Raw genomic sequence first — 27,986 nt, forward strand, 5'->3', positions numbered from 1 at the left:
AATAAAAGCAATTAAAAAATGTTTTAAAAAAAGGGATTAGATGAATAAAATAAATGCATGGCCGAATGCGCAGAAGCCAAAAGAATAACTTCACAAGATATAGAAGACAGAAGCAGAGGAGCAATCCACCGACTCCTCTCCTATACGAGGTGGTTTACGTGTACCCTCCACCTGCGCAAGATAGCAAGCAGCTCCGTTCCGTGACCCACTCAAGGAAGAAAAGGAATAATCTCTAACCCCAAAATCCATTTTCTCCATAACAGCAGCAGCTGCGAGAAGAAGGATACAGAGAGAGAGAAATGAAGGGATCTTCCTTCGTCTTTCTCTACGTTGTCTGCGCGCTGGCCCAGTCAGCCTACGGCGCGACCGTCGGATACGATCACAGGGCGCTGGTGATCGACGGCAGGCGGCGGGTCTTGATATCTGGCTCCATACATTACCCTCGGAGTACTCCTGATGTATGTGTTTCATTGCAATGCAGTGTCTGCTGCTGAATCTTTCGCTTTGATTTACTTCCATTTGTGGAAGGAGTCGAGATGGACGGTTGAGCTAACGAGGTGTTGTTGTGGATTTTTGATGCAGATGTGGCCGGGCCTCGTTCAGAAGTCGAAGGATGGAGGGTTGGATGTTATCGAGACCTACATCTTCTGGAACTTACATGAGCCTGTCAGGAAGCAGGTACGCTGAATCTTTTGTGGTGTTGATGTTTCTCTTCTTGTGCTTTGGTTTTACTGTAATTTGATTCAAGCTCTCGATAAAATAAAAAAAATGACAGTTCGATCTTCTTCTAGTATAGGTTTCCATTCATTTCTTCATCATCATTATCAATCGGGACCATTAATTTGTTTATTTGATTTTCTTCTTCTTCATTGTGATTGAGAGTGATGATTCCGTATGAACTCTGCCTTATTCTAGCGTAAATTGGACTGTGGGGCCCAGGTGGACCCACCTCTGATCACTAACAGCCATCTGATAAGAGGGTCCCACTGTGGATTGCTTATGGCCCAAAAAAACAACAGGATTAGATGATCAGTGGTATTTGAATTGAGGTCATGCAAAATCGACGGTAATGGTTAGTTTGTTCACATTATCCATTTCACAGCCCTTTAATTGTATTGCTGTGATTATGGGACCAGTGATGGGTATTTCTGGGTTGTGAGCAATCCAGTGGATATCTCATATCCAATGGTGTTTGATGATAATAAGCGGGCCGACTTGGGCCCCACGTAGGAATTTGCACTGTAATAAGGTCTGAATAATATGTATTGGATTAAGATTCTTGTAATTGATTCCTTTCATTCTCTCTTTTCTAATCTTCACCTTCCGTTCCCCCTTTTTCTTTGCTTGAATATTATTATGTGCTCACTTTGTAATCCATTCTGTTATTGGATTCTTCATTTAAATTAATTCATTTTAATTTGAAAGTAAGACGGGTAATGTAATCATTCGATGAGTGATTCTGCAGTATGACTTTGAAGGGAGAAAGGATTTGGTTAAGTTTGTGAAGACTGTCGCTGATGCTGGTCTCCTTGTCCACCTACGAATTGGACCCTACGTCTGTGCAGAATGGAATTATGGGTAAGGAGGATTTAGTGGGTTCTCTTGCATTGAGTCACTACATCATTCACCTCCTTTCTTTACCGTGAGCTACCAATAAATTTGTACATGGTGCATAGGAGTCCATGATCCAGATCGTTTTGTGGGTGGGCTCCACCATCGGTTGGCCACTGCAGAAAGATCTCTCTTATGGGATGATCTTAGTTGTATGATCAGTGACCTGTAAAATGGATAGTGGAGTAGAAATTGGCAATGGGAGAAGTAATGCAAAAGGGTCCACCATTCTGTCAGAAAGATTCCAACTGTAATGGGACCCACCTGATGACCTGTCTGGGTCTTTGATCGTTGGGCTACATGTCCAATTGAGTGTGGTGCACCAGATCAGGGAATTGGTGCACTGCACTCAGGTTGGATCCCCCTTATTTTATTTGGGCCTTCTTGTCAATTGGCTGAGGCAGTGGTGCCACTAATTTAAGGTGAGAACTACTGTGATTCTGTGCTTTAAAGATTAACAGGTTTTGATTTTGCTACACAGTGGCTTCCCTCTTTGGTTGCATTTTATCCCTGGAATTGAGTTCAGGACAGATAATGAGCCCTTCAAGGTTGGCACAAGGTCTCCGTATGCTCCTTTCTTATTCATCCATTGCTGTGGTCATTCATTTCATTTCCTATTTCAGACAGAGATGCAGCGTTTCACGGCAAAGATTGTGGATATGATGAAGCAGGAAAAGCTCTTTGCATCCCAAGGTGGACCTATTATCTTAGCACAGGTCGCTTTCCATCTTTCTCATTCTATTTTGTTTTCCATTTCAATCTCTCATGAATCTACCCGTCGATATGATTCTAACTGCAGTTGTTTTCGTATGCAATTGCTCTTTCAATGCAACCTTGTGGTATGATATTGATTACTCTATGGTTTCAGAGCTACAGTCAATGCTTCTTTGCCACACCATACTAGATGGCAGCAACTCATCCACAGTGAGAATTGACCACTGATTTGTTGATCCTCCTGCCTGGATGGTGGTCACCAAATGGACAGTTAATGGGAAAGTGGTCTGATCCAAATTTACTGTGCAAATGTTTAATATTCAGAGTGTGATTTTTTGGGCTATGCTTCATCAATAATGGGCCCCACGATTTTTATGGTCTGGATTAGTGTGCTTGTATGCCATGTGTCCTATGGATGATTGGAAAAAAATCTAGTACTTCGTAGCAAACACACACTGGAGCCTAGCATATAGTTGTATGCACCTACTCAGGGTGCTGCTCCTGCTTTTGAACTTTCTAATCCATTGACAACTTTGATTGTGAAGTAGCTTATTTTTTACTTTATGTTTCTGGTCTTCCACTTCCAGTAGGCAGTAACTAAGGTTATTTACAGTGTTAATGGTTCTATTTCACAACAGATTGAAAATGAGTATGGAAACATTGAATCAGCCTACGGGTCGGCTGGCAAGTCGTATATCAATTGGGCGGCATCTATGGCTACAGCTTTAGATACAGGGGTGCCTTGGGTGATGTGCCAGCAAGCTGATGCTCCTGACCCAATCGTGAGTGTGAAAATTTCCTTATTTGAGATGACTTCCATTTTTTAAGTGAAAAGCCTTCTGATTAATGACAAAGGAATACAATTATATTTAGGAATATGTCTGAAGTATATATATTTCTCACAGATACATCACGCTATGAATTATGTAGGAAAACATCTGAATCAGCCTGATAAAGCTATTTCTAAAATGATCAAAATTTTAATGCTGTTTGCCAATCATGAACAGGTTACAAATGCTTCGTGTTGGCTGTTTCTATGATATTAGCAAGCTAAACATTATTTTTTATCTTACAGATCAATACTTGCAATGGGTTTTACTGCGATCAATTTACTCCAAATTCTGACAAGAAACCCAAGATGTGGACTGAAAACTGGAGTGGGTGGTAAGGTGTTTACTTCATTTACACTCAGCGTTTGTTTTTTTTCCTGTTCAAACATTGTGGTGATATACTTGTATGCTTTCGCAATAGTTCATTGCATAATTCCAATGGTACAGTAGTTTACATTGAGTTACTACTTTTCGCTTCTTTCTTGAAGCAGTTCTGCCACAGCATGCTGATTGCTGTGTACGTCTTCAATTTTGGGAAAAACCTTCTAATGTCAGCCTTGTGATGTTTAGGTTTCTTTCTTTTGGTGGGGCGGTGCCACATAGACCGGTGGAGGACCTCGCATTTTCTGTTGCACGCTTTTTCCAGCGAGGTGGGACTTTCCAGAACTACTACATGGTAATGTACTTTTCATTGAAAGTTCAAGCTGCTTCCACACTTGCATGAGGGCCTGTTAGATCCAGTTGCTGCTAATTTCTTGGTGACTGCATTCTATATGAATTCTTCATTGGCACTAACATCATATTGGAAATATGAACTGTCATGTGTTGCTTGTTTCTGAACAGTATCATGGGGGAACCAACTTTGGCCACACAACAGGGGGACCTTTTATTGCAACAAGTTATGACTATGATGCTCCACTTGATGAATATGGTGAGTTTGCTATCCGGTAAACTTTGGTTCTGTCAGAAGATTTGCTTTCAAATGAATTTAATTCCGACATGTATCCTAAAATGTCAGTTCAAAGCTATTGGCAGTTTGACTATGTCAATTCAAAGCTATTGAAACTACCATTTACAAATTATTTTTCAGATGATCTGGAAAAAACTTCTTTTGGTGGATCCAGATAAGCTGTGACTAAGAATGCGAAAATACATGTATGATTTTGTGCCTTCTGTAGCATGAAGTGCTACCACTTATTTGAGCTGACATTATGTGCAAGGCCTTCGAAACACCAAAATGTTCCCATATTGTTTCTGAAACAATGATCTGGCAGTTCATAAACTACTTAATAGATGAAGCTTAAATCTGTGATGTTCTTTCTGTAGAGGATCTACACCGTATTTTTCCATTATGCAGGAATGGTTAGACAACCTAAGTGGGGCCACCTAAGAGATCTACATAAATCCATAAAGCTTTGTGAAGCAGCACTTGTTGCTACTGACCCAACATATACTTCTTTGGGTCCAAATTTGGAGGTACTGCCTCTCTTATGAAGTTTTCTATCTGGTGATTCTGTTTGTTTCTGGAAATAAAATTATCTGCTTGTTCTGGATAAGTAAACATGTTATGACATTTTGGTTAGCACCCATTATACATGATGGACAGGATATGTGCTTGATTTTATTTTTTAAAATTTCTTGATACATCTTACGCAGCTGCTCATAGAATACCATGAAAGTTAAGAATTTCATTTTTTTTTTCCTTGCTTTTGAATGCATTTATCTACACTACTATATCCATGCTGGTTTGGAATCCACCAATTTCAACATGAAAAAGACGTGGCATAGATTTAGGTCTGAGTCTCCTGACATCTTGAATTTTATTTATTTATTTATTTTTTGTTTTGTTTCTTGTACACCTTTTCTGTAACATTTTGAAGTTTTCTCTAAACATAAAATGTGATTGACAAGTTTTGTTACATATATTACATTAATATTCCTTTTGTGCAATGAAATTATTGCTAATTATCAAAAAGGGGAAAAAACATGTGGGTGAAACATCTTTATATTGGTAGATTCTTCGACCAAATTGGTTAAGAATTAAGATGATTTTATCTGCCCAAGTGTTTGATATGTTATGTAGTTAGTTGGTATTTGTTTGCATTTTTGTGGTTTGTTTTATTCTAAGGGGCATTTATGTCATCCAGCTGAAAAGTTGAATTGGGACACCTAATCCCTGAGGGGCCTAGGTTTCCCGAAGAACATCTGTACAAATTAAGCTTTAAGCATCTGTTTTGAGGTGTTTTCACCTAGCCTCATCTTGCTTCTTTCCTGCACACTTCTCTTGACAATCTCTCACAAAAATACGGTTTTGGATGCTCATTAGTCATTTCCAACATTTTCTCCTCTGTCTACATTTCTCAATGCGCTCACTTTATTAAAATTTTAATTTTCGTAGATGTTTTTTAAGATATTATCGAGGTGTTGAAAGAGTTGCTATGTTCAATCTCTATTGTGATGATGTGAAACTTTGCATCTTGCTGCTTGATCTTTATGTGCTGGGATATCTTTATAATTTGATGATCTTTGTGCAAATACTGACGGGCACTTCAAGAAGCCTCTTTGCTACTTGTCAAGATGCTAACATATTGGAATTGTATTCATGAAAAGAACATACCGTCAGCATGGTGTGCCGTAACAGCCATTATGTAATGGTAGTATCCATTACATGTTACGGGGTTGTAATGGCCATTATGGGCGGCTCCAAAAAAAGGGCATAATGGCTGTTGTTGTATCTTAGTGGTAGCAGCATTGGCCATTATGGTCACCGTTACGGTTACAAGATACCTTGACCATTGGGAGATCTGTTATTTTTAGAGGTTTTAATGTAACCTTTTACTGCAGTGTAATGAGATGCACTAATTTCTTTTGTTCAAGTATAACATGGATCTAGTTTAATTTTCAGGCCCATGTATATAAAACAGGATCAGGAACCTGTGCTGCTTTTCTTGCCAATGTGGGCACCCAATCTGATGCAACTGTGACTTTTAATGGCAATACATATCATTTACCTGCATGGTCTGTGAGCATCCTACCTGACTGCAAGAATGTGGTATTCAACACTGCAAAGGTTTGCCTTCTACACATTTTATAAACTAATCGTATCGTGTAAAAAAGCAAGGTTTGCCAGGTGTGCTTCTATTAATTGCACATGCAAAATGGGCTGAGATTCATGTCTTGCATGCATAATTATTATATTTTACACATTCCCAACATAAAGTGATTGTTTGCATCCTTAGCTAAGGAATCCACAAGGGACTTGGCTCCATGTACACTAATCCAAACCTCTAAAGAAGGCACATTCGTCTTAATCTCATTTACATCATCATCGTCATCGTCACTGCCCTTACCATGTTCCAGCTATTTTGGGTTGGCTTTTCTCACGATTGCTTGCCAAAGTAAAATAGTAGAGGGCCAGGCACTTTCCTGCCACCATCATCATAGCTTTCTCTCACCTGTTTGTGGTTGGTTTTTTTCATGGCTAGGCAAAGTAAAATATCAAAGAAGCTAGACACTTCCAGCCACCCATGCAATAGCATTTATTGAGTCACTTTTGACAACTAAAGGGCTTGCGATATTTTTGAAGTGGGCCACTCTAATCTTGATTAGCATAGTTTCCTCTAGATCCAAGTCGTCAATGTCAGCTGATCCAGAGAAAACCAATGTAATTATTCCTTTATCATCCTCACCACACATTCAGAATTACTTGTGTTACCCATGGAACAACCATCCAAATTAAGCTTCTACAATTAAATAGAAGTGGGTTTCCAAAGGTTGATCTTCTTTCGGAATCTAATTTTCACGAACAACTAGGCCCAAGCTTCTTTCTAGTTCTGAAGTGACACAATTCAAACTCTTTTGGGCTAAAGATCCCGATTCGTGAGAGAATGAGAGTAAACATGATATTTTCATTCCCCTTCCTATTTGTTCTGAAACCAATCTTGAAGGGACCCAAGCCAGTTAAAGCTCAATTCAGATGTAATGCCAAATGGCACGTTGGCTCCGTTCACTGCAATTCTAATAGCAATTCAAATGTAGTACTATTTGGAAGCTGAAGTTCCATGCTTCATTCTTCCAAGAGGTACCTCTCCCACGACTAGCCACAGCCGGTTCAGAGTTAAGCATGACTCAATGCTATTTGACGTGCTATCTTATTTCTATGGCCAACAATTATCTTTACTTCCAATGCAACCTAAGACAATTGAAAGAAAATCTTCTAAGTTGTCTCTCAAGTCTCACGAAGAAAATATGGTCCTTGCATTCTAATGCTTACTAAAAATCATTTCCAGCACCCAACTGGTTGATGGAATAATGGGCATCTCTACTGTATGTAACAGGAGTAGCAAATGGACAATCTTGCCCATGCAGTTAGTCTTAAGGGAGCCGTAAACTTTGAATTTTAATAGGACAATATAAGGGGTTTCCAAAATAGATTGGGGGCATTTGTGGAAATTTGAAGATTTGTGTGCTTATCAATGTATGACATAGATTTCACCTGCCTTCTGTGAACTAGTGGTGTGGATTTTGTTTACACAGGCATTCCTTGTTGTATTTGATGTCCTAAATCTAATCAGATTCTGCGCAAATTTTTTGCAAAACTGCGAAAGTGCGGGATTTGTTTCTGATTTCATTTAGGATTCTTTCCGATTTTGTTTGAGATTCTTTCTAAAACTATATATATATATATATATATATATATATAAAATATGGGTGTAAATGGGATTGGGAGGTATTCTAAGGGATTCTAAGGCTTCCTAAAAGTATTTAAAGGGTTTCTAAAAGGGTTCTAGGGTTTGCAAATGGTGTAACAAGGGTGAGATTCGAGGTTGTTCGAATTAGGTAAGTTTTTTCTCTTTGTAATTTCTGCTTTCATAATGAAGATCTGTCGCTTTGTGCTGTGGTTTTTTCTCGAAAGGGTTTTCCACGTTAAATCTTTGTGTTCTTTTGTGTTGCTTGGTGCTCTTGGATTGCTATCCTAGATCCATCTCTGTGTGATTCCGCAAAACAAATACCCAATGAGTGGTATTAAAGCAATCGTTGGGGCACAGATTTGGATCTGTAGGATTAACATCAATGGGAAATGCCAAGTTTGATATTGAGAAGTACTTAGGCAAAAATAATTTTGAGTTATGGAAGATCAAGATGATTAGTCTATTAACCAAGCAAAGCAAAGTTAAGGCTCTTGAGGAGCGGAAATCGACTATGAATGACGAAGACTAGAATACTCTTGACATGCATGTTTTAGCTTCCATCCGTTTATATCTCACGGATGAGGTTCTCTACAATGTTTTGAGGGAGAAAACTGCGGATAGTTTATGAGCGAGTTAGAGGATATCTATGCGGAAAAATCTTCTGAAAATCGCTTACACTTGAAGCTACAATGGTATACCTTCAAGATGGCAGAAGGTGGAGATTTGGAGGCCCACATCAACAACTTTAATAAATTGGTTTGTAAACTATTGGATATAGAGGAAGCGATCAAAGATAAGGAACAAACATGTATGTTGTTGAATTCTCTTCCGGCGTTGTATGAGTCATTCAAGGATATAATGTGCACCGCAAATAAAACCCTGAGTGTCGACACCGTTATCTCAGCCCTTCAAGGGAAGGCCATGAGAAAGCTAAACGGTGCATGGGGACATCTTCCGATGCACTGTTTACGAGGGGAAGAAATACTGAGGGAGGTACAGGATCTTCAAGACCTATATCCAAATCCAAGGGCAAGGGCAAAGGAAAACTAAAATGATGGAATTGTGGGATGAATAGACATATGAAGAAGGATTGCACAAATCCTAAAGTAAAGAAAGAAAACTCAGATGCTTCTTACAAGGAGGCCAATGTTGTCACATCTGATGAAGAAACAAGTGGAGGCGATGTTCTGTCTGCGTCTATGGTCGGACACTTGCATGACAGTCTTAGAGATGAGTGGATCCTTGAAACAGGAGCATCATATCACATGACTCCTCATCAGAGTTGGTTCGCCAGTTACAAGGAATGCAATGGTGGACATGTCTTTATGGGCAATGACAATGCCTGTAATGCTGTGGCTATTGGTACTGTGAGTATCAAGATGTTTTATGGGATGGAGCGTGTTGGAGCATAAAATTTGGTTAAGGAAAGGAATCAGAGAAGGAAGATTGAAGACTAAGGTGAAATATAAAAAGAGAAGAGAAGTCAAGTTGCGTGGATCACAAGTTGCGCTGGGGGCAAGTTGCACTGGAACTTGAGTTACACGGGACCACGCAACTCATCATAGTTGTGCCGATCCGCGCAACTCTCCAAAGGGACGGTTGGATTGAAGATGTCCAAAATGATGCGAAGTGGGGTCCACAGCACGGGATTCGAGGGCCCACACGTGCGGAGGCCTATAAATACCCTCCTACCCCCTCATTTAAGGGATCGGATTTCCAGAAGATCAGTGCCTCTGGCAGGTACCGGAGAGCGAGGAAGGAGAAGGCCAAGCCGCGCCACTCCTCGTGAGTTACTTGGGCTCGCACAACTTAGGATGATTTGTGAAGCAGCGCTGTTTTTTTTTTTCCTCTGGAATATTTCCAGTCATTCCAAAACTCTTCAGGGATTCCTGGCCTTCTTTTATTATATATTGACGCAGGAAGATGTGTGCGTGGAGAAGATCTGCACAACTCATCTCCTATGAAGACATGAATGATATGAGGCAGAATGCTGCCGAAATTCTCATTTGAATTTATTCAGCACTTGTACTTTTCGTTATAAGGGCTCTATCCTGGAATCAAAGGATAAAAGGATATAATGAATTTAGAATGGATAAATTTGATGATTATTCTCTTTATTCCTTCTCTTTGCCATTATTAAGTATGATAATTTCCCGAATCGAATACTTTTCGTTTCTGGTCGAAACAGAGCGTACCTTGACTGATGTCAGGCACGTTCCTGATATGAAAAAAAGTCTGATTTCTCTCGGTGCACTCGAGGCTATAAGGTGCAAGTTCACTGATAGTAATGGTGTCATTAAAGTTTCAAAAGGGGCACTCGTGTTTATGAGATCACAAATGCACGGAAACCTTTACAGGTTGATCGGGAACACTTCAGCAGGTGGAGTGGAAGCGGCTGTTGCAGATTCTACGTCTGTACGTATGTGGTATGCTCGTCTAGGCCACATGAGCAAACGGGGCATGAAGGTACTATTTGATCGTTGTTTGATTCCAGCTTTTAAAAATTCTGGTTTAGATATATGCGAGCATTGTATATATGGCAAATAATCTAGATTATCTTTTAAATCTGGAAAACATATATGTAAGGGAGTGCTTGATTATGTGCACTCTGACATATAGGGGTCATCGCCAGAGGTTTCCATTGGGGGGTCATCATGGTTTGTTTCATTCATTGACGACTACTCCAGGAAAGTTTGGGTTTACTTTATGAAACGTAAATTCGAAGTTTTTACCATATTCAAACAATGGAAGGCAATGGTAGAAAAATAGTCAGGGCGAAAAATAAAGGTTTTAAGGATTGACAATTGTGGAGAATTTACTTCCACTGAGTTTAATGAATATTGTAAGGATGAAGGGATCATTAGGCACAACACAGTGTGCCACACACCTGAACAAAATGGTACGGCTGAGTAGATGAATCGGACTCTCTTAGAGAGGGCCTGATGCATGTTAAGTAATGTTGTGTTGGGTAAGGACTTATGGACTGAAGCCGTTAACACGGCCTACTACTTGGTGAACTGATCCCCGTCTACGACAATTGAATGTAAAATCCCAGAGGAGTATGGAGTGGTCATAGGAAGAGGGTTCTCGGCATAGATATTCATAGAGATAGGAAGAGGAGCAGGCATTGGTTATCACAGGCAGAATACCTTGAAAATGTGCTTATCAAGTATGGGATGGACCAGGCAAAGTCGGTGAGCGTTCCCCACGCGGCTCACTTCAAGCTTTCCTCAAAACAATATCCTAAATCAAATGAGGAAAAACAGGTTATGTCTCATGTACCTTATTCGAACGATTTTGTACCCGTATCGGCCGATACGGGCCTGTTACGGGGTGTAATGGCCGTAACGGGCCCGAAACGGTAACTTTTTTATTTTTCATTTTTAGCTCGTTTTTTGCTGTTTTTTTGAAATCTTTTGCTTCCAAACAGTTTTTCACTCCTTCTACTACTAATTTCGACCAACCTTAGCTAGGTATTTGAGATAAAAACACATTATATCACAAATTTTTTGAATCAAAGCTCGGTGGGCCATTTTTCAGAAATTCGTCAAAAATAGGTATTTATACTTTTTTAATATGTTTTGCTGTTTTAATCATGTCATATGATGTGTTAATCATAGTAGAACATGTTAATGTTCATTTTACAGATTTGGGGTGCCATTTAATAATTTTTTAATATTTTTTTCTATTTACGCATGAATTTTGGCCCCTTTTTTAAAATTCGAAAAATCAAATTTTAATGGTTGTTTTGCTGTTTTAATCATGCCATTTGATGTGTTAATCATAGTAGAACATGTTAATGTGCATTTTACAGATTTGGGGTGCCATTTTATATTTTTTAATATTTTTTCTATTTACGCATTTATTTTGGCCCTTTTTTGAAAATTCGAAAAATCATTTTTTAATGATTCTTTTGTTGTTTTAATGACATCATATGATGTGTTAATCATAGTAGAACATGTTAATGTGCATTTTACAGATTTGGGGTGCCATTTTATATTTTTTAATATTTTTTTCTATTTACGCATTTATTTTGGCCCTTTTTTGAAAATTCGAAAAATCATTTTTAATGATTCTTTTGCTGTTTTAATGACATCATATGATGTGTTAATCATAGTAGAACATGTTAATGTGCATTTTACAGATTTGGGGTGCCATTTTATATATTTTTATATTTTTTTCTATTTACGCATTTATTTTGGCCCTTTTTTGAAAATTCGAAAAATCATTTTTAATGATTCTTTTGCTGTTTTAATGACATCATATGATGTGTTAATCATAGTAGAACATGTTAATGTGCATTTTACAGATTTGGGGTACCATTTTATATTTTTTTCTATTTACGCATTTATTTCAGCCCTTTTTTTGAAAATTCGAAAAATCATTTTTTAATGATTCTTTTGCTGTTTTAATGATGCCATATGATGTGTTAATCATAGTAGAACATGTTAATGTGCATTTTACATATTTGGGGTGCCATTTTATATATTTTTTATATTTTTTTCTATTTACGCATTTATTTTGGCCCTTTTTTTGAAAATTTGAAAAATCATTTTTTAATGATTCTTTTGCTGTTTTAATGATGCCATATGATGTGTTAATCATAGTAGAACATGTTAATGTGCATTTTACATATTTGGGGTGCCATTTTATATTTTTTTAATATTTTTTCTATTTACGCATGAATTTTGGCCCTCAAAAATAATTGCAAACACCTAAATGTAAAATATTTTCATATTACATTCATTCTAATATATTTATCATTGATAGTAGATAGTTAGAAAATTAAATATATAAATTTTGTAATCAAATTCAGGTTATCTAGTTCATAAATTCATCAAACAGTCCGATACAACTTCTCACCAAAGAGTGGACCGTTACACCACCATAAACATGTTCCAATTTATAAATGAATGCATATTTGGAATGCTTAGAATATTGTGGATTTAATCCATATTTTTTCATATTTTGTTGGCAAAAAAAAAAAATTTGCGCCATTACGGGCCGTTACGCCCCCGTATCGCCGTTACGCCCCGTATCCGTATCGGTTTTGGAGGTCACCGTTACGCCAACCGATACCGATATGGGATGGACCAGGCAAAGCCGGTGAGCGTTCCCCACGCGGCTCACTTCAAGCTTTCCTCAAAACAATATCCTAAATCAAATGAGCAAAAACAGGTTATGTCTCATGTACCTTATTCGAATGCGGTTGGCAGTTTAATATATGCCATAGTCTGTACGAGACTAGATATTTCACAAGCAATCGGTGTCATGAGTAGATATATGTCAAACCCCGACAAGCAACATTGGGAAGCGGTGAAATGACTACTTTGATACATTCGAGGTACAAAAGACTACATCTTAACTTTTGATAAGACAGGAGCAAAGTTGGTAAGGTATGTGGATTCAGACTACGCATGCAGTGTGGATTCCAGAAAGTCGATTTCAGGTTACTCGTTTGTACTAGTGGGTGGAGCAATTAGTTGGATGTCGAAGCTTCAGTCCGTGGTGGCTCTTTCCACGACCGAAGCAGAATATATGGCAGTGACAGAAGCATTTAAGGAAGGTGTTTGGTTAAGAGGCATGATAAATCAGTTGGGACTTAGCAGGAGGCCGTCTCGGTTAATTGTGATAGCGAGAGCGCTATCAATTTGGCTAAAAATTCTGTTTATCACTCTCGTACTAAACACATTGATGTTCATCACCATTTTATCCGATAGGTGCTTGAGGAAGGATACGTAACTCTAGAGAAGATTCACACCAGCGTGAATCCAACAGACATGCTCACCAAGGTTGTTCCTACAGAGAAGTTCAAGTTCCATGCAACTTCTTTGGGCTTGGTGATGGCGTGATAGGAGGACGGAGTGTGCACGAAAAGCATTGATGAAGCTATAATGAGAGACGAAGATAAGAGAAGAAGACAAGAAGCTACATGTTTGAAGATTGAAGACATGGTGGAGATTGTTGTATTTGATGTCTTAAATCTAATCAGATTCTGCGCAGATTTTTTCGCAAAACTGCGAAAGTGCGGGATTTGTTTCCGATTTCGTTTGGTATTCTTTCCGATTTTGTTTGGGATTCCTTTTAAAACTATATATATGGGTGTAAACGGGATTGAGAGGTATTCTAAGGGATTCTAAGGCTTCCTAAAAGTATTCAAAGGGTTTCTAAAAGAGTTCTAAGGTTTGCAAATGGTGTAGCAAGGGTGAGATTCGAGGTTGTTCGAATCGGGTAAGTCTTTTCTCTTTGTAATTTCTGCTTTCATAGTGAAGATCTGTCGCTTTGTGCCGTGGTTTTTTTCCGAAAGAGTTTTCCACGCTAAATCTCTGTATTCTCTTGTGTTTGCTTGGTGCTCTTGGATTGCTATCCTAGATCCATCTTTGTGTAATTCCACTGAACAAATACCCAACATTCCTGTCATTTTTTTTTTTCATTCCCACAGGTTTCTCTCCCTCTCATGCGTGTAGCCCATAGAACTCTCTCCTCTCTCTATGCATGAAATGCGAAGGCAGCCCCTCTCTCTGCTTGTTCCACAAAGTGGTTTCGACCATTCATCTGGGAAGTGGTTCACAAATAAAGTGTACACAATTTTCCGACTGAACTTGTCCAGCACTAAGGGGACTCAGAGCCGAGATTTCCTTTTATTCTTGTGACAGGATGCCCCCATTTCTAATGAAGAACCTTCACCATTCTTCCCCTATCTTTGCCATTCCTCTTCCGTTCTCTCCCTTGTTTGATCAGGACCATATTTAGCAAAGTTTACCTCCATCCTCTTGTCCAATAAACATCTGCCATCAAGGGATTCAATGGTTGCCTCCACATCCTGTCTATGTGGGGTGACCACTTCCAGAACTCTGCCAAAGTTGCCATATGACAAATGAATTCAGATTCCAACCATTGCTCTGGAAAGTGGTTCACAAATAACGGGTGGCGTGTGCACATTTTTCCGATTGAACTGATCCAACGCCGAGGGATCTTGGAGCTGAGATTTCCTTCAATTCCTGTGGCGGGATGCCCCCATTTATAGTATTTGAGTTGACAACTGAACGATTCTCACCTGCAACTGCAATGTTATTCTTATTTCTGTTGGTTTTCTTCTCTGCCATGGGTGTTGGATGATGCTGTACATTGACTGAATGAATAAAGAACATAGCAGTTACATTTCCATTACAACGCATTATCAATAAAATTTGCGGTTTCAGTGAGAAAGAATTTTTTTTTTCGGGAAAGATCCATGGGTCTAATCACTTATGATAGAATACATGCTTATTTGTAATTGAAATCCAGTGTGAAACATGCTTATGTATCCAGCAACCTGAAGGGTCTCCGGTGTTGTGGTTGTCTGTTCCACTTTATGATTTTTTTAATGGTGGAATGGTGGAACAGGATTTGTATGGCTGACCCCAAGTAGTTGGGATAAGGATTAGACGCTGACGATTAGAACCTTTTGATATTCTGAAATTTGTGATGAGTCTATGCTAGATGGATGTAAATAACTCTTTTGGCATCTGAGTTGCATAAGAAAACTGATGCTTTTTCTGTGCCAGATCAACTCCCAAGCTAATCATATGGAAATGAGGCGTCTAAGGTCTGAATCTGAACGTCAGGATCCCAAACAAATTGTTGGTTCTTCTGAAACGTTTCAGTCAGATTGGAGTTCGGTTACTGAACCTGTTGGTATCTCTAAGAGCAATGCATTCAAAAAGTCTGGGTTGGCAGAGCAAATAAATACAACTGCAGATGCTAGTGATTATTTGTGGTATTCACTAAGGTATGAAAATATTGTCTTCTAAAAACATGACTGGTGTCAGGTGCTGTTAGTCCCCTTGCAGAGAATGCCCTTGGCATATGTGATAATGCATGGATTTTCATGGGTTTTTGGCAGCTTTGAAATTAATGGAGATGAGCCATTTCTTCTGAATGGAACTCAAACTGTTCTTCATGTGGAATCACTTGGTCATGTGCTCCATGCTTTTATCAATGGGAAGCTTTCAGGTGATGTGAATAATAATTCAAAGAAAACTCGTAGCACTAGCTATAGATCTTATAATTATATGGATATGCTCGTTCTAGGTTCATTTCATGAAAACGTTTTTTTTTTTTTTCCTTGTAAATGATGATGACAAAAAGAAGAAGAAGAAAAAAGCAACAAAAACTTTGTCAATAATAAAGAGAAAACAAGCTGACCTCATCCATGATGCTTGCTAGTCTGCATTAGCTAAACAGTTTGCGGAAGATTCCTGGGTTTAAAAGCTCCTCTTTTTTTAGATAAAGATCAAATATTTGTTTTGAAAATGCCCATGGAGAGTGTGAAGAGTGCTATCATTGCTAGATGTATCTGGGGTCCTCATGGTGGTATTCACTAAGACACTGCTGTACACATGGTCACCAACAATCTAAGGTTCTATGGGGCTTTTTAGTAACTTCCGAGGTAATCTCTGTCAAATCCCTCATATGCGTGACCTTTTTTTGCTATATACTGAAATTTACAAGTGTGTAACAGATGCGTGCACGGATATTTGCTCTACATAGGCATGTATGCATGCCTGTGCAGTGTGCATCTGAAGCCTGACATATGTGCGTGCGTGTGTGAGCAGAGTTCATACACAAGCACTAAGAAGTCTTTCTGTATTATGCCCATCATGTATGGGAAGCCTCATGAATATTCACCTTTGAAAGAATTTATAATATTTCTTGACATATTAAAGAAATCGAAGATATTCCACCTATTGTGGCAATGAAAATTGCACTTCTACTGATGGAATATTAGGTAAAATATGAGGAACATAGGGCCATTTCTTGACGCTTATGCCTCTGCACCAGTGGCATTCAAAGTCAGCTGTCCAACATATGCTTGGAAAATGCAACTCTCCTTGTACAGACTGTTGGAGTGATAAAGTCCCTTGATATACATTGAAACACCACACTCTGACAGCTTAAGCTTTTAGAGTAAATGGTTGTTTGACATGGTATCAGAGCGGAAGGTCCTATGTTCGAATCTTGAGAGCAGCAAATATGCCTCGCTAATATATTATTCTCCCACGAGGGGTCAGGAAAAATCGGATCCGGCCCAGGGACCGGGAAATCAAGCCCGGCCTATTTATGGTGTGAGTGTCCCTCCACCCTTGTCAGTATGTTCCCGTGTCGAGTTCCCACCACGCACGTGCGGGGGGGTGTTGGAGTGATAAAGTCCCTTGATATACATTGATACACCACACTCTGACAGCTTAAGCTGTACAAATCCTATTGATGCCACTCGCTTATTAGAAGGATCATGGATGCCCCACTAAAGCAACGAAATTGATGGTTCTAGCTTCTTCTTAGAGTCTCTTTGCTGTTTTACTTCTTTAATGCTTGTGAAGAAAAGAAGTTTTTGAAATAACTCCCCAGCCTTGTGCAGACTCTCATTTCACATAAACAGATAGGCTTTCAACCGACTGTTCCTTACAATAAAATTAAATTGATAAGAGAGGTTTTTTCTAGCATGGTAGTCACAAGAGTTTCTCCTGCTTACATATGGTAGTTGTATCGTATGTGAAATAACTGATTACAAAAAACTGCCCATGAAACAATTATTTCATTGCTTTTAAATTTTAAAAAGCTTGCTTGTCAGGCTTCTTAATCATTTTGAATTTGAAGGTTGAAAAACTAGTTGTTTCACTATGGACTGTATATTATCCCCCCATCATCCCTCTCTCTTTCCTGATCCACTCTTAGGTGGACACATAATCAAAATCAATGGACAGCTAACAATCTGATCCTATGTACACCACATTGAAATCAATGGATTACTGACAAGCTGACTCAACTCACCGGTGTGGTATGTGTGACCCACCTGATGAGTGGATTGGTTCACACCAGGTTAACTTAATAATGGGGTCAGCCTTTTGCATGGCTCAGATGAGAAATGTTAGCCGAGAAAAAGTGTAGTAACAGTAAGGTTACCGTATTATGGAAGTACCTAACTGTTCCTTTGTGTGTGTGCAAGCAGAGGTCTTGCACATGGTGGGTTTGTTTGCTTGAATGCTTGAATGCTTTTGTTATGAAATTTTGCTGTATTTAACTCTAACTTTGATCTTGAAAGCTTTTGTAGGTAGTGGAATGGGTAATAGAGACAATGCAAAGGTGGTTTTGGAGAAGACCATTATGCTTGTACAGGGAAAGAACACCATCGATCTCTTGAGTGCGACAGTTGGCCTGCAGGTGATCTAACTGTCATTGGGATGTTTTTTATTATTATTATTTTTTATAAAATTAAAGTAGGTCACTGTCAAGCCCGAGGGATCATCATCTTCTTTATGTTATTTTCCTCGTCTTACTACTACCCGTGTCTGTGCTCCATGAAGCCCCCTATTCTCTGAATTAGAAATCTCTTTGGCAGTATGTTTTGGTAATTCTGCCTTTTGGAAAGGATGTGATGGGCTCTGTTTTTTTCTACCACCTGAATAACTTGTAGACCTGCTAGAAGCTATTCAGGTGGGGACCTGGAGAGGAAAATTAACCTTTTCTGGATGCCGAGAATGGGAGGGAGCATGGATGTCCCGTGGTGATTCTGGGTACAGCCAAATTGGGGATGGTGAAATTATCATGTTATGCTAGCTTACGTATCTCAATTGTCAATCCAGTTATCGATTCTCTAAAATTGGTATTATCTCTCAGTGAAAATTGTCCAATATTACTATCATCGGAGATTATTGTCTCATGCTATTTTCTCCAGAACTATGGAGCATTCTATGAAAAAACGGGTGCGGGAGTTACTGGTCCTGTCAAGCTAAAGGGAAATAATGGCTCCTTGGATCTATCCTCAAACCAGTGGACGTATCAGGTAGATTTTCATTGTCCTTTGCAGTTACCTGCACTTTGATGTCAATTTGTTTACTGGAGAGTGAAATATTTGTTAATCAACTTATACGTGATTACTTGGACACAATATTTAGTTGTGGAATATAAAATCTAAATTACATCTAAATGAAGCCATGTATCTGCAAGATATATGCATTTTACTTGGCTATTATTTGTACTTATATACAGCTAGAGATTGAATGTGCATGGCCGAGTGCTAATTTCCTATAGCCCTTTCTAATATTGTGTTTCACAATTGCAGATTGGACTGAAAGGTGAAGAATTGGGCCTGTATGAAGATTCGTCTGGCAGTTCTTCACAATGGGTTTCTCAGTCTACTTTGCCCAAGAATCAACCATTGATATGGTACAAGGCAAGTCATGTTAAATTTTAACTATTTCTCTTATGATTTTGACAAGAAAGGAAACTTTATTTCTCTTGTTGCAGTATGGTGAAATGAAGTGTGTAAGACCTTTAATACTATTTCATTGTTATGTTTAGTCCTGAAGGAAAATCCAAGTGGAAAGTGGTGGCTATTGGATTTACTCATAGCATAAAAGAATAAAAATCTCCCCAAAGCTAAGCCAATTGGCAATATTGACTAGGCAGTTTGAAACTTCAATACTTGGAGAAAAGGGTATCCTTATATTTTGTGTGAATTCGACAGAAAAAGTTCTGCTGGCAGTGTGATAGGATTTACCCAAATTGTTATCAGTTCCTTCAGCTAAACGTCTGTTTCTTCATGTAAAATATTGAATGTCATTTCACCCACTAAATGTATATTTCCAGTCTTCTTTTTGATTAATTTGTCAGTTTCTATAGACACTATAAACCAGACAGCCAAGATACGTGTTCATGCATTTGTCAACACAGGTAGGATGACACAACTAAATTGATGGGTTTTCTTAGATGCATATTTGAATCTTACATGCTAAACAAGTCAAGTGGGGTTAAAAAAAAACTTCATCATGGAGTTAAACTTGCAACAGCCCTTGCCTCCAACCCTGACGTCTCTTTCTTGATTTTGGCATTAGTTAAATTATTCATCTTTTTTATCTTTTTTCTTGCATTTGGATCTTTTTGTTTATTTGGATATGATGTGATCTTCCTTTCTTCTTTTTTTTCCTTCTGTATAACCTACCCACTTGAAGTTGTCCTGGTGGGGTTTTGGGGCAAAGATGGCTCCTGTTATGGATGCATTATCCAAAAATAGTGCCCACTCCAAATGGCTTCATATTAAGATGTCTATCTGAATCATGATGGATCCCCAGCCCAACGGCAGTTTGGGCACATCCAAACAGCTCCTCATTTATGTTCGTTTATCTATACCCATTATTCTTCTTATGCGATAGTCATACATACATTTTGTGTGCGCGCGCGCGTGTGTGTGTGTGGGGGGGGGGGGGCGCGGGCGGAGGAGAGGAATTTGGATGTTCACCTAGAATGCATTGCATGTGTGCATAGTGCTGACATGTCATGTGTATGGCATCCAAATCATGGTCCCTCCATGCAGATCGTCTAGCGCAAAGGTCAGGCCAATCAAATCATCAGGCAGGCAACACAAGTAAGTTGAATTAGAATGGTGAGGTCTGATTTAAACTGCCCATTGTTTTCATGTAGGGTGGATTGGTCTACTTTGTTTGCGCTAGGCAATCTTTATGGGGAATCCAAATGTGAATCACTAACAATTGTCCTTGAACTGGCCATTCTTTCTGCATAGTGGTGGCCCATTTAAGGATTGGACTGGGGCAAATGGGCCAAATTGGGTCATGCATCATTGGCTGGCATGGGACAGCAAACCATGCATAGATTTCAAGACTGGGCTGGCATCCTTTGGCCAATCTTAGGGGCCTAGGCTCTGCTCTATTGGGGCTGGGCTGGGCTGCTAGGCCCATTGCCACTCGTATTCTCCACTACATCTACCCCGCTCAAATTCTATTTGAAACATCCTTCTCAATCTCTCTGTCAATGTGTACAGAGAAGGTAGCAAAGCAAATCACTTTGAAAAACCTCTTGGCCATCTGTTTTAACTAATTAGTGTTGCATCTATTACTATTCTTACCGAAGATGCATTTCAGATATTTTATGGCAGTTTTGTTACATTTATCTCTAGATTCGGGGCCATTATTCCAAACCTCCAATTCACCATTTGCCTGTTTCAACTCTGGTGGGAGTGATGGGCCAGCATATCCCAAGCTTGGGTAGAGAGTTGGTCTCAGGTATGCTCCTGGTCATTGAACTTATGCCAAGCAATCATGAGAAGGCCACGGTGATGATTAAAATATAATATCAATGTACGCGTGCACATGTATATGTATGTATTTTCTGCGAGAAGATGTATTTTCTTCGAGCATGATAACAAATACATCTTCTAAGGTTACCTCCACTCAGACCAGGAAATTTCTGAACCATGTGCTTGCCCGTATGCATGTACATGCATTTCTTTGTGTAATTGTATATGATCTGTGATCTTCATTGGCTTTTGAAATTTCGATTTCCAGACCAGTGAAATGTGTTGTGTCAGAGCTTAACAGTCTTATCTCGTATTCATGGTTGCAGACTAACTTTGAAGCTCCTGATGGCAATGATCCGATTGCACTAGATTTTACAGGCATGGGCAAGGGTGAAGCGTGGGTGAATGGCCAGAGCATTGGGCGCTATTGGCCAACTTACATTTCTCCCCAGAATGGATGCGCAGATTCGTGCAATTACAAGGGGTCTTATAGTTCAAGCAAATGTCAGAAGGGTTGTGGCATGCCATCTCAGAAACTGTAAGATCCAGAAGCCTCTTGCCTTGAAACTCTACTGTCAAATTGTTTCTCAAGATGAGATAAGGCCTTGTTCATTCACAGGTACCATGTGCCCCGCTCATGGATTCAACCAAGCGGTAACACACTTGTGTTGTTTGAGGAGATGGGAGGGGATCCCACACAGATATCTTTTGCTACGAGAGAAACTGAAAGTCTGTGCGCTCACGTGTCGGAGTCACACCCACCGCCTGTAGCTGCATGGGGTTCAGATCTTTGGATGGCAAGGAAATTGGGACCAGTGATCCGCTTGGAATGCCCGTCTCCCAATCAATTAATCTCTGAAATCAAGTTTGCAAGCTTTGGGACTCCTCAAGGGACATGCGGGAGTTATGGACACGGCCGGTGCAATAGCACCAGTGCACTTGCTGTTGTACAACAAGTACGTATATTGTCCTTTTGTTTTGTTCCAACATGCTGAAAAGGTATAACAAGCACTATATAGACTAACGTATGTGGACAATCATAATCCTTGGTTTTTCTTGTTTTCAAATACTATTTAGCAAACTCACCATTGCAGTCAAATGTTGGTGATGTGACCACACAATTACAGGAGCAACCAATTATTACCCATTTTCAGCCATTTCCCCTTGTAATTGGAAAACCAAACATGCCCTAAAGGATTCCGTTGCTGGCATTTGCGATTCTCCTCCTTAAAAAGGGTTAGCCAGCAACGATTGAAAATCTGACCATTGCTGGCATTTCCATCTAATTCTCAGCCTCTTGAGAGGATTCCAATTCACATGATTTTGCTGCATTCCATTTCACATTGATTCTAGTTACCATTGCTTACCATCAACGAAATGACCCTCTTGCCCACGTGCGTCTGTTTACCACCAATTACAACCGTTTACCATCATCCAAATGAGCCCTTGTATAACTCTCATACTGATTGGCGAATTGGAATTATGTGGTTAGAAAATAAAAAAGTTGGGAAAAAATGGATGTTATTATCATCCAATTGAGCTTTGCTAAGTGCACACATGTGTGCAAAAAAGCTCATGGACATGCGACAAATGTGCCAGCATGGCACATAGGCGTGAGATCCAATCATCCATTAGGTTGGTCCGAACTTCTACCAGTATTCCCAAAAATAAATCTGGTCCATTTGGCATGTGGACCCCAATATTAGAAACAGGTGGATGGGTTAGAAAGACAACTTCGGCAAAGTTTTTCATAGCCTTACATTTGTTCTGCAAACTGGGGGCCACCTGACTAATGGATCAACCCGATTCTTGGGTTAGGGCATCAATATAGTGTTGCCTTTCTGGTGGATGGGTTGAATCTCAGACCTATCATGCCATGCTAGCAAATGTGTGGTGTACATAAGCATTCTTCTACATGCATGTGCACTTAGCAAAGCTTCATCAGATTGGTTTGAGTTTTAGGTAATGGTACATCACATTCATGGTGCCACTGTTAGACAGGAAACATGCCTTGTATAGCTAATTTCCTTGTATAGATAGATGATTCTGTTTTTATCATTTACCTTATATAGATGATTGTAGATATCTATATACTCAACCCTTTAGATTTGTCTCAAATACAAGAAACTAAAGGAGGATTGTCTTCTCTTTGTTTTCATGGTATTAGAGACATACCGATCTCCAGCAATCCAACCTTGCTCCACCATCTTCAGCTGCACATCCTGATCCGGCACCTCCTTTGTCACCGGCACTACCTCCTGACAGATCCGGCCTCTCCTACGTCAGCAAAGCCTTGCAACACCACCTCCTAACAGATCCGGCCCCTCCTGCGTCAGCAAACCCTGTTCCGGCACTACCCCCTCCACCCCTCCTGCTCCCCTACTGTGTCAACCAACCCCGTCCGACCAACCTTGTTGCTGCGACCAGATCTTCTCCGAACCCTTGTTGCTGTTGTTGGAATGTACATCCTTCTGCTGCAAGGTACATCTTTCCTTGGCGTGGTTTACATCACTTCCGATTTATGGACAAAGACTCCTCCCGTATAGAGGCCCCACGATGTGGTTTCGATGGTACCAATTACAATCTATGGGTCATCCACTTTCAAAGTTTCCTTAAGGGTCGTGGTTTGTGGAGACTAATTGATAGATCTGTTACTGTCCCCACTTCCACAAATGCCGCCAAAATAGCCGAGTGGAAAATAAAAAATGGACGGATTATTACCTGGATTCTCGATTCGGTCGATCAGTCAATTGTTGTTGGCCTCACGCCACACCGCACTGCTAAGGCAATGTGGAAGCATCTCCAGACAATTTATCAAATAAGTAATGCGGCTTGGTTATACCGCCGGAACAAGATCTCGTTCACCTTACTCAGGGTGACAATAGTATTCAAACATTTTACTCTACAATTGTTGCAATTTGGACAGAGATGGCTATGATGGATCCAGAATTTTCTCGTGACTTTAAGATATTCCAAACAATGCGCAACGCGATAGTGCGCAAGTTCGACAGTTTCTTATGAAGCTACGTCCGGAATTTGAGCATTGTAGGGCTGCTCTCCTGAACCGTAGCCTAACTCCTTCATTAAATTCGGTTATTAATGATTTATTAGCTGAGGAACAATGACTAAAAGTTCTCTCTCCCACTTCCCCACCTTTGGGACCATCTGATCTGGTACTTTGCACCAAACCGTGGTTCCACTCCTTTAACTTGTCGCGGCTGCAACAAAGTGGGACATGTCGTCGCTAAGTGCAAAGATTGGTGCGCTTATTGTCAACAGAATGGTCATGGTATTCAAGATTGCCGTTCACGTGCCTATGCATCCTCTTTAGGCCATAGACATAGTGGTCGAGGTCGTGGCCATAGTCGTGCTCTTTCTGCTACTTCTGTCACTATTTCTACAGAGCTTTTTGTTAGTGATACTGCATCTACTGTTTCTGTTAAAGGACTTTCCTCTCCTTTGACTTCTGCGATGCTCCAATAGATTGTGCAGGCGCTTTCTGCTGCCGGTATGTCAGGGATATCCTTATCTTCTATATAGTTCTTCGATTCGGGTGCTTCCAATCATATAACTGGTGACGTATCACATCTTCCCAACATTCGCCCCTATACTGACAATCAGCCTATTTCTACTGCGGATGACACTAGAATACCCATTTAGTCCGTTGGTTCATTGACTTTTTCTCCTTCTGCTTATTGTCAGTTCACCTTTCGTGATGTGTTTCATATCCTTAAACTCTCCTCAAATTTAATTTCTGTTGGTCAACTTACATCCAATAACTGCTTAATCATATTTCTTCCAAATTGGGGAAGGTACTTGGGAGGGGTAGGTAGCATAGACGTTTGTACGTGCTGAACTTTGACCCATTCGTCACTCCAGCTCGTTATTTCTTTTCTTCATCTTCCTCAGATATTTGTTCGGCAAATAAAATGTGGAAACTCTGGCACTTTCGCCTAGGTCATCCACATTCCGATTGGTTGATTCAGTTATTTTCTTCTGGCATGTCAGGGAATATTTCTCTTAATAAAAGTAATTTGGATTATTCTTGTTTTTCCTATTGTCTTTCAAAAAGTAAGTGTATTCCTTTTCCTTTAAGTACAACAAAATCATCATCTATGTTTGAGCTAGTGCATACGGATGTCTGGGGTCCTTCACCAATTATGTCACTATTTGGACTTCGATACTATGTTATATTCATTGATGATTTCACACGTTACACCTGGATTTACTTTCTGCATTGTAAGTCACAGGTTTTTGAAAATTTTAAGATATTTCACTCTATGGTGGACGACCACGTACAAATCCACCACCTATTACTCTTCCTAATATACCTGTTACCAATCCAGAACCCACCTAGATACGTCGTTCCGCTCGTGTACATCGACAACCTGATCGCTTGATATACTCTGTCTGCCATGAATGCTACTCCGGATACTGTATTTATTCCTACTTCATACCCTCAGGCAGCCACTCTTGATTGTTGGAAGAAGGCTATGACAGAAGAACTTGAAGCATTGGATGATAACCATAAGTGAGACATTGTCACTCGACCCACTAACCAATAATTAATTGGTAGTAAATGGATTTATTCTGTAAAGCTCAAGTCTGATGGATTATTGGATCGATACAAGGCTCGGCTTATCGCTTAGGGATACAAATAGGAATACGGAATTGATTATGATAAGACATTCGCTCCTATGGCCAAGATGAAAACTGTTCGCACTCTTCTGGCAATATCATCCGTTCGTTCTTGGCCACTAGGTCAGATGGATGTGAAAAATATTTTTCTTCATGGAGACCTCCAAGAAACAGTATATTTGAAACCTCCTCTTGGCTCTTTAATCCCTACCAATAAGGTATATCGCCTAAAGAAATCTCTGTACGGCCTCAAACAGGCACCTCCGGCATGGTTCCAATGCTTTCATGATATTGTTACGGGTGTTGGCTTTACTCAAAGTGGTCATGATCCATCCTTATTTTTGCGCACCACGGATCACGGAATTGTCATTATTCTCGTATATGTTGACGACCTTCTTCTGACTGGTAACGATGCTACTGGCATCTCGGCATTAAAGGAAGTTCTGAAATCATCCTTCAAGATGAAGGACCTCAGCCATCTGCAATACTTTCTTGGATTTGCAATACGTTCTAAACGTGGGATCCTGGTTAACCAGCGTAAATATACCAAAGATCTTCTCGCCTTGGCCTCATTGACGGATTAGAAGACAGTTCAGATTCCCTTAGAACTTAATGTTCAATATAACCATGACGATGGTGGTCTCCTTGCGCAGCCCACATTATACCGCCATTTGGTTGAGAGTCTGATTTACTTATTAATGACTCGCCCTGATATTGCCTACGCTGTCCAAGTAGTCAGCCAGTTTGTATCTGTTCCTCGGATTCTTGATATGACTGCGGTGTTGCACATCCTACGATACTTACGTGGAACTTTGGATTGATCACTGTTATTCCCTCCACGACAACTTTGGACCTTCGTGCTTATTCGGATATTGACTGGGTCGGTTGCGCTCTCACACAAAGATCTACCACTGGTTACTGTGTTTTTCTCGGCACTTCTCTTATCTCTTGGAAGTGTAAGAAGCAGGTCACTGTTTCCAAATCAAGTATGAAAGTAGAATATCGAGCGATGTCAGTTGCTTGTAGTGAGCTTGTCTGGTTACATGAGCTTCTTTCTGACTTCGGCATTCATCTACAGAATCCTATCCACTCCATGTAGATAATGTCAGTGCCATTTAGATTGCCGCTAACCCTGTTTTTCATGAACAGACAAAGCATATTGAGGTTGACTGTCACTTCATCCGAGAGAAGTTTCAGTCTCGGATCATTTCTCTTCCACATGTCGCATCCCATGATTAGATTGCAGGCATTCTCACGAAGTCCCTCACTTCTGCACGTCACTCATTTATAGTGGGCAAGCTATTACTTGTTGATGGCTAGCATCAGTTTAAGGGGGATGTTAGACAGGAAACATGCCTTGTATAGCTAATTTTCATGTTAGACAGGCCACATGCCTTGTATAACTAATTTCCATGTATAGATAGATGATTCTGTTTTTATCATTTACCTTGTATAGATGATTGTAGATGTCTATATATTCAACCCTTTAGGGTTGTCTCAAAGACAAGAAACCAAAGGAGGATTGTCGTCTCTTTGTTTTCAGCCACTAGACAAATATATATAGTCATGTGCATGTGCACACATGTGGGAGAGATGCTCATACCAACCGGTTGGATGCTAAGTTATTGTCCACCCACAAATAACATCCAACATGTAATGTGCGTGCAAAATCCGGCCCATCCAATGGGTTGCCCCCCACTACGAGGATCACATTGGGTAAAAATCAGCTCCATCCACTCATCAGGTGGACCATACATATTTTATGTTTATCAGTGGCTATACGTTATTTTCTATGCTGTGGCCCACCTGATGAGTGGATGGAGTTGATTTTGCATAAGGTGATCCTCATGGGAGGGCCAACCTATTGTATGGATTGGATTTTGCATCCACATGATAGGTCGAAAGTTATCATTGGGTGGACAGTAACTTACTGTCCAATCAGTTGGATGTGAGCATTTCTCTTTTTTAGGTGACTGTAATATCCACGAAGAAAGAAACAATGTCACTGCAAACTATCATTTTGGAATTTTGTTGATTATTGTTGTGGATCTGTACCTAATATGGGTGTAATCTCTAGATACATTTTCTATCCTTTCAACTCTATTATTTCCTCTCTAATTTATGTTATTATCTCTGTTCATGCTTCTTAACTAACTGGCTGATAATCACAGGCTTGTGTGGGATCAAAGAATTGCAGCATTGGAGTATCAGTCGAGACGTTTGGAGATCCATGTGTAGGAGTGGTAAAGAGCCTTGCAGTGGAAGCTGCCTGCACTTGATATGCTGCAGGGCACGCATTGAGGGAACACATTTCCCCTATTAAAAAAAGTGTATATAAAACAGAATTTAAATAAAGTTCTTAACCTATGATGGTGAAATATAAGAAACTGCAGCAGTGTATGATTCCCATCTTCCTCTCGCTCAGAT

General features: G+C 39.8%; 1 protein-coding gene across 1 annotated transcript; it reads left to right on the forward strand.

Moving 5' to 3' along the window:
- Positions 1-44: 44 nt before the first annotated feature.
- On the forward strand, positions 45-27,966 carry LOC131233834 (beta-galactosidase 6). The gene is made up of 19 exons (XM_058230647.1): positions 45-458; positions 583-678; positions 1,466-1,578; positions 2,093-2,159; positions 2,235-2,327; positions 2,964-3,107; positions 3,401-3,489; positions 3,726-3,831; positions 3,999-4,086; positions 4,513-4,631; positions 6,061-6,225; positions 15,394-15,617; positions 15,732-15,841; positions 17,940-18,049; positions 18,564-18,671; positions 18,951-19,061; positions 21,248-21,459; positions 21,541-21,877; positions 27,731-27,966. The coding sequence occupies exons 1-19, from the start codon at positions 300-302 to the stop codon at positions 27,836-27,838; spliced, it is 2,559 nt and encodes an 852-aa protein (XP_058086630.1). The 5' UTR covers positions 45-299; the 3' UTR covers positions 27,839-27,966.
- The last annotated feature ends 20 nt before the right edge of the window (positions 27,967-27,986 follow it).

This window comes from Magnolia sinica, chromosome 18, assembly GCF_029962835.1.
Source record: "Magnolia sinica isolate HGM2019 chromosome 18, MsV1, whole genome shotgun sequence".
NCBI classification, from domain to species: domain Eukaryota; kingdom Viridiplantae; phylum Streptophyta; class Magnoliopsida; order Magnoliales; family Magnoliaceae; genus Magnolia; species Magnolia sinica.

Bases quoted from the DNA above. Each gene is read 5' to 3' on its own strand.
- LOC131233834 (XM_058230647.1), top strand. From the start codon at position 300: ATGAAGGGATCTTCCTTCGTCTTTCTCTACGTTGTCTGCGCGCTGGCC. The intron at 18,050-18,563 runs GTGATCTAACTG...TATTTTCTCCAG, and splicing joins GTGCGACAGTTGGCCTGCAG to AACTATGGAGCATTCTATGA. The intron at 21,460-21,540 runs GTAAGATCCAGA...GTTCATTCACAG, and splicing joins GGCATGCCATCTCAGAAACT to GTACCATGTGCCCCGCTCAT.